Source organism: Acipenser ruthenus, chromosome 32 (genome assembly GCF_902713425.1).
Source record: "Acipenser ruthenus chromosome 32, fAciRut3.2 maternal haplotype, whole genome shotgun sequence".
NCBI classification, from domain to species: domain Eukaryota; kingdom Metazoa; phylum Chordata; class Actinopteri; order Acipenseriformes; family Acipenseridae; genus Acipenser; species Acipenser ruthenus.
The window spans coordinates 14,382,026-14,389,602 of NC_081220.1; the positions used below are offsets into that span (position 1 = coordinate 14,382,026).

The following is a 7,577-nucleotide window of genomic DNA, read 5'->3' on the forward strand; positions in this document are numbered from 1 at the left end:
GCACAGCGACACCTCCAGTATCCCAGTGTTCCGTGCGGCAGACGCGGGTTTCTCTCACACACACAAGAGGCAGAGAAAATGGCGGACGTACTCGATTTGCACGAAGAGGCCGGGGCCGAGGATTTTCCTATGGATGAAGATGGTAGTTTGATTTGATTTTATTTTTAATACACAGCGGGTAGCCCCCGGCGGCGTTAAAATGTGGTCGTTTTCGGGGTTTGTTAGGCGCCCAGACCCCGTGTGGTTTATCTGGGAGTCGGGGCCTAACTTGTTGTAGTCATTCGTTTTGTGGCTGTATTGCTGTTTTTAAAAGTAGTACCGTTTGAAATATACTTTACTATAGTCGCATTAAAGTATTATAGTCGCATTAAAGCACTATAGTCGCCGTTAAAGTATTTCTGTATTATGGTGAGTGAAAAAATAAACTATTTTCACGCTTATTTACAGCGTAACCGGCAGTAGGCGTTCTTTAGAGAAGTCCTTCAGTTTGTTGTTTTACAACAAGATGCGTCACGGTCCGTAAAAAAAATAAAATAAAATAGTGTTCAAAACAGTTAAGTATTACCTGGGGAAAAAATTGACCATTCTATTTTCGTGCCTATCCAAACCGTCTGTCCAGTTAGACGAGAATATACCGAAGTGCAATTACCGTAATCGGTCCCGCGGTGCGGTCAACTCTCGTTCGGTTTCGCTTGCAAGAATCACGGTTCTGTCTCCTACCATGCTGTCCTATTTTCTCACCGAAAATATCAGGCGAATTACTGTATATGCCCTGGCTTCAGTCACTGGTGTGCACAGTTATACCATGTTAATGTTCCTATCAATGTGTCAGTATTATAATTATGTAATGCATAATGTATTATTGTTTTGTTTTTGGCAGGGCAGTCATATCGACCTCCACAGGGTTCACACAACATGTTTTTTAAAATTAGTTAAAAAAAAAAAAAAGGGGACCAAAAGAGAGAGAGAAGTAGATGTATTTACTATTGTTATTCAGGGCTGGTGTGGAAAACCCTAGCGCTACTACAGGTACAGAAATACGACTCTGTTTGAGTAGCAGTTTGATCCATTCCTGGTTTTATTAAGCTTTTATAATAAGACCCACCCAAGCATGTTGCCTCCACAGTGGGGGTGTAACCTGTCCCAAGTAATGCCCCTGAATTTGCGATTGCTGATGTCTCAGCAGAAACAGTTCCTGCAGATTAAGTAGTGCATCATCCCTAGTGAGGAGTGATCTAAACAGACACGTTGTGGTGTGTGATGTTTTAATATTTGATCTCTGCAATCTTTCTCCTCCTCCCCCCCACAGAAACCATCCACAAGTTAAAAGAGAAAGCGAAGAGGAGAAAGGGAAGAGGCTTTGGTTCAGGTGAGTGGGAAATGATCCTGTTAAGGTAACTTACTGAACTCAGAGAGATTTCTAAAAATGCAAATAAAAAATTGTGGCTAAAGGCAGATATTATTATTAAATGATGATGATGATAATTATAAATGATGATGATATTATTATTCAGGCCTGGTGTGGGAAACCCTAGCACTATCCACCCTAAATACTACAGGGATTAAAATAAGACTCCTGTTGCATAGCACAGTGGTCCTCCTCTCTGGCCATCGAGATCCATTCCAGTCCTGGTCTTTATTCCAACCAGGTCCTAAATCTAGTTGTCTCGTAGAAGCTTTAATGAACTACATTAGAACCTGGACTGGATTGGATCAGGAGTTGCGTTCCACTGGCGCAGCAGTTTCGATCCTTTCCAGGTTTTACCAGGAGTTCAACGAGGCACACCCACGCTTTTGTGAGCTGCACACAGCGGGGGTATAGCCAGTCCCAGGCGACGCCCCTGAATGGCGATGCTGATGCGGTTGTTTTCTCCACACAGAGGAGGGCGCGAGGTCGAGAGTGCGTGAGGATTACGACACAGTGGAGCAAGACGGGGATGAGCCGGGCCCACAGAGATGTAAGAGACTGACCTTTCAACAACGGACCGTTTCAAAAACTCGTGTGTGAAAATGTCAGACCGCTTTGTGCTTTAATCAGGCGTCTTAAACCACTTCTAAAAAGTCTCCTGCGTTTTACCGTGTGTGGCTCTGTGTTCCTTTTCTCTTTACTGTTTTAAATGAATTGCATGGGTGACCTATTAAAGGCATCAATTCAATTAGACAATCGCTACTAATGTGCCTATATTGACGATTTCCCCAGATTTTCAGTCCCAGTGGTTTGATTTCAAACGCACAGCAAATCAGAACTACAGAAGCAATGGGGGGGGCGTTCTGTTCCATGTGCATGGTACTGCTAAGCTGAACTTCTTATCTGGGCTCATGCAGCATTAATCCCAAATCAGGGGGGTCAGACTTAGCTCCTGGAGGGGGGGGGGGGGTCATGGTGTCTTCTGGATTTCATTCCACCCACCCCCACCCCAAGCTCTCAATTGCTTAACTGGACAATTTTAATGCTTCTCTCCAGGCCTCAGAATGTTTCGTAGCTAGTGTACCTTGAATCAAGTGTTTTTTTTAAATCAACTGTAAAATACCTTGGGGAGGGGAGGGGAGGGGAGGGGGGAACACAGACATGAAACCTGTCCAATTGAACCAATAATGAGATCAATTAAAAGTTAATTGAGAGCTCAAGTTGGAATGAAAACCAGAAGTAGACTAGAGTCTGCCTCCCCCTGCTTGAAATGAAGCCGAATCTGACCCCCCCCCCCCCCCCCCCCCCCGTCTCTCTGCTCGCAGCTGTGGAGGGCTGGATTCTGTTTGTGACTGGAGTCCACGAGGAAGCCACTGAAGAAGACATCCACGACAAATTCGCAGAGTTCGGAGAAATCAAGAACATTCACCTGAATCTGGACAGGAGGACAGGATTCCTGAAGGTATGAAACAGAGCTGCTTATTAATTAGAATAATAATAATAATAATAATAATAATCTGTAATATCAGTACATGCTTCCAGACCTTCACGTCATCCCTTGCAAATTTGGAATGTTAAATCCAGCAGGACTTTATGTTTCTGTCGCGGTACGGAAACATACAATGAAGTCAGGTTTTCTGTATTTATTTTTGTATCGTGTTGTAACTTGTAGATGTGCTTGCGTTTCATACTGTCCTGGGATGGAAAATTTAAACTCCCATTGCGTAGCAGGATGTAATTCGATAGGTTAACATAGCAGGCTTTAACTGTGGAAGTGCGCCCCTGTTTTATTAAGGCGTTTGTAACTCCGCATGATCACATTGTAACTGTGGAAGTGCGCCCCTGTTTTATTAAGGCGTTTGTAACTCCGCATGATCACATTGTAACTGTGGTAGTGCGCCCCTGTTTTATTAAGGCGTTTGTAACTCTGCATGATCACATTGTAACTGTGGAAGTGCGCCCCTGTTTTATTAAGGCGTTTGTAACTCTGCATGATCACATTGTAACTGTGGAAGTGCGCCCCTGTTTTATTAAGGCGTTTGTAACTCTGCATGATCACATTGTAACTGTGGAAGTGCGTCCCTGTTTTATTAAGGCGTTTGTAACTCTGCATGATCACATTGTAACTGTGGAAGTGCGACCCTGTTTTATTAAGGCGTTTGTAGCTCCGCATGATCACATTGTAACTGTGGAAGTGCGTCCCTGTTTTATTAAGGCGTTTGTAGCTCCGCATGATCACATTGTAACTGTGGTAGTGCGCCCCTGTTTTATTAAGGCGTTTGTAACTCTGCATGATCACATTGTAACTGTGGAAGTGCGCCCCTGTTTTATTAAGGCGTTTGTAACTCTGCATGATCACATTGTAACTGTGGAAGTGCGTCCCTGTTTTATTAAGGCGTTTGTAACTCTGCATGATCACATTGTAACTGTGGAAGTGCGCCCCTGTTTTATTAAGGCGTTTGTAACTCTGCATGATCACATTGTAACTGTGGAAGTGCGCCCCTGTTTTATTAAGTAAATACCCGGCGATGTGAGCCTCACTTGCATGGACAGTGCTAGCGTGTCATGTGTCTTCCCTCCTCATGGTGTGTTTTCTGAAGTCTGTGTGGTTTGCTTGTCTTCAGGGCTATGCGCTGGTGGAGTACGAGACTTACAAAGAAGCCCAGGCAGCCATGGAGGGGCTGAACGGCCAGGATATGATGGGTCAGCCCATCAACGTGGACTGGGGCTTCGTAAGAGGGCCGCCCAAGAGCAAGAGGAGGTGAGTGCCGGCTCAGTGGTGCGCTGGGCACCAGACCCCCTGAGGTTACACAAGAGGGGCTTGATACCAGGAGCGGGTTCAAATCCCGGCTCAGCCACTGACTCCGTGTGTGTGTGTGTGTGTGAGACTCTGAGCAAGTCACTTCACCTCCTTGTGCTCCGTCCTTCAGATGAGACGTAAAACAAACAAGGTCCTATTGGAAGTGACTCTGCAGCAGCAGCAGCAGCAGTTGTTGTTGATGCAGAGTTCACCCTCCCCTAGTCTCTAAGTCTCTTTGGATAAAAGCGTTTAAATCACCAGTTGGGGTTTTTTTTTTCATAATTATTCTGCAGTAATTATAATTGCAATTGCACTGAAAGGTAATGTAAAAAAACTCCACACATTGAACCTGTTTGTTCTGAATAACCTCGTGTCCCGCAGTGTTTAAAAAACCATTGACGTGATCCAGCCCCGAGATCGACTCCAGTTCTGGTCTTTATTCCAACCAGGTCCTACATTAGGCAGTTGCCTCTTGGCAGCTTCAGTTAACTACATTAGAACCTGCTTGGAGTAAAAACCTGGACTGGATTAGATCTGGAGTGCCAGAGTGGAATACCACCGGTATAAAGGAATAGACTGGTCTGTGATTGACAGCAGTAATGTGTGTTTGTTTGTAATGTATTTATTTTGTCTCTTGCAGAGGTGGGCGGAGACGAAGCAGGAGTCCTGATAGGAGGCGGCGCTAAGCTTCTCATCCTGCTCTCTCATTGGTTGACTTCACACTGTAGACACCAGCCTTCCAATCAAGAGGCAGAATGACTGTTACCTTTTTTTTTTTATTAAATTTTTTTTCTCCTCTCAAAGTGGGGAGTTTTTTAATTTTTTTTTTTTGGTAGTCTGGCCTTGTCAATACCAGCAACATATAAGACAGTAAACCCCCCAAACCCGAGTTAAAATGACTGCCCTGTCGTTAACGGACTAATAAACAAGTCGTGGAATCCGTTCGCTGCAGGAGCGTTCTGTCTTCATGCTGCGAGATTTTAATAAACTGTGGATAAAGCAAACCAAGCCTTTCATAATTGGTAATTGGTTAAAAATCTTGAGGACCAGTATTTTGGGGAAACTGGTTAAATACTCTAAAAAAAGGCTAGTTTCACAAGCCTTGATTTTAGTTCTAATCTAAGCCCATGTGAAACGAGATCCCGGGCTGTGAAACCAGTGATAAGTGTTGCAGCACAGTTCTCATTTGACTGCAGCGTGGTTTAAATAAGGTGGATTATGTTTCAAACCGTGTCATTTTTGTGCGTGTCACTTGAAACTTTTTTTTTTTTTTTAAGGTGTAAAAGTTTCCCTTAAAATAAAACGAAGTAATGGTTTGGTTTGTACGTTTTGGGTATCTGTTTTCTTTTGAGGGGAGATTAAAATGTGTTTTTAATAAAAGAAATACTTCTGTTTCTTAGGCTTTTCTTTCAAAATCTGTTGTGAATGTCAAAGCTAGCTAATTTGTTTATAAAATGCATCTTAAAAAAAAAAAAAAAGCCTTTTCATAAACCAATACAAAATCAAAGTATATTGGGGATGAATTATAAACTATAATTTTCAGTTTTATTGTGTTGAGAAATTATTAATCTTAACCTCGGCAGACGCAAGGAATTTTCACTGGCTCATTTCCTCAACAGATTCTGTAACTGAAATTTCATATAATGTGTTTGGCATTCTCCTTCATCCCAGGCGACTCACACAGGTGTTACAGGGCAGCACAGGGTTACAATGCAAGCTTCATATTTAAACACAGTGTAGTTTACAGTCAGTGCAAATAATAACACTACTAGAATACAATATGAACTAGGATGCTATGTATAATAATAACACTACTAGAATACAACATGAACTAGGATGCTGTGTATAATAATAACACTACTAGAATACAATATGAACTAGGATGCTATGTATAATAATAACACTACTAGAATACAATATGAACTAGGATGCTATGTATAATAATAACACTACTAGAATACAATATGAACTAGGATGCTCTGTATAATAATAACACTACTAGAATACAATATGAACTAGGATGCTGTGTATAATAATAACACTACTAGAATACAATATGAACTAGGATGCTGTGTATAATAATAACACTACTAGAATACAATATGAACTAGGATGCTGTGTATAATAATAACACTGCTAGAATACAATATGAACTAGGATGCTCTGTATAATAATAACACTACTAGAATCCAATATGAACTAGGATGCTATGTATAATAATAACACTACTAGAATACAGGAGAGGAGAGTCCAGCGCAGAGCAGGAGGGGCGGATCCAGAGATCTACGAGCGCGGTCTGAACGGGGGGGGGGGGGGGGGGGGGGTATGGCTTCCTGTTTCAATTTCCAATTCCCATTCGCTTTTAATCAATCCCAACACATCGCTGATCAAAATTGCAGTTGGCAGTTTCCTGTTAAAATGAGCTTCTCACAACAGCGGCAGCAAATTACTTCAATTGAAGTCTCGGTTTGTGAGTCAGTTAAACGTCTCTTCAAATGAAAGGAGTTGAGCAATTTACAACTGCACTGCATTTTCAAAAAAGAAATAATGTATGGATGGAAAACTCATTCGATGTTACCTTTTGCTGCAATTTTTATATCACATTTTTTCAATTCATTTCACGAAATACTGATGTGATGTTTTCAACTTTACCGTTTTTACTATGGCGTTTTTAAACGTGTTGTAATTGATGAGAAAGCACCAGAAATTGCTCGGAATAGGTCATAGCAGAGTATGACCACAAGGGGGCAGTGTATCCCTTAGTTATAAAGAGCAATTTTACAGACGGCGAATTATTATTATTATTATTATTATTATTATTATGATGCTTCATAAAGTCGAAATGAAACCTGCTGAATAATGTGACGTTAACATATTGAATTACACACCGCCCGCTTTGTATAGTTTTCCATATGCTTATCGAAAAAAGCTGACAAAAATGGAAAAATGTGACATTTCGAAACCTATCATGCAATATTGTATTACCATAGTTTTTTTTTCCTTTTTTTTTTTTTTTAGCGATTTCATTTAGTAGTTTATTTTGATTGCATGATGTTAAATAAAATATCTTAATTATGTTCATGTAGTTTTATATATATATATATATATATATATATATATATATATATATATATATATATATATATATATATATATATATAATTGTCTCAATCCTAAAATTCTAGGTGATACAAAACCTTTGGCCACAGCTGTAGATTCGACGCAGAAACTTGCAGATAAGCGATAGAAGGATATCGGTAAAGATCACAAAATGCAAATTTATAGTTACAGTTAATTTGATATAGACGTAAAAGCATGCGTGATGACGCGCAGTGCGTGTATGGGTACGCAAGAGCTGAATTCTTTTTG

At 40.9% G+C, this 7,577-nt stretch overlaps 1 protein-coding gene across 1 annotated transcript; it reads left to right on the forward strand.

The window, feature by feature from the left end:
• LOC117970827 (RNA-binding protein 8A) lies at positions 1 to 5,602 on the forward strand. The gene is made up of 6 exons (XM_034918595.2): positions 1 to 142; positions 1,310 to 1,369; positions 1,881 to 1,958; positions 2,734 to 2,870; positions 4,033 to 4,169; positions 4,849 to 5,602. The coding sequence occupies exons 1-6, from the start codon at positions 79 to 81 to the stop codon at positions 4,892 to 4,894; spliced, it is 522 nt and encodes a 173-aa protein (XP_034774486.1). The 5' UTR covers positions 1 to 78; the 3' UTR covers positions 4,895 to 5,602.
• Positions 5,603 to 7,577: the final 1,975 nt, after the last annotated feature.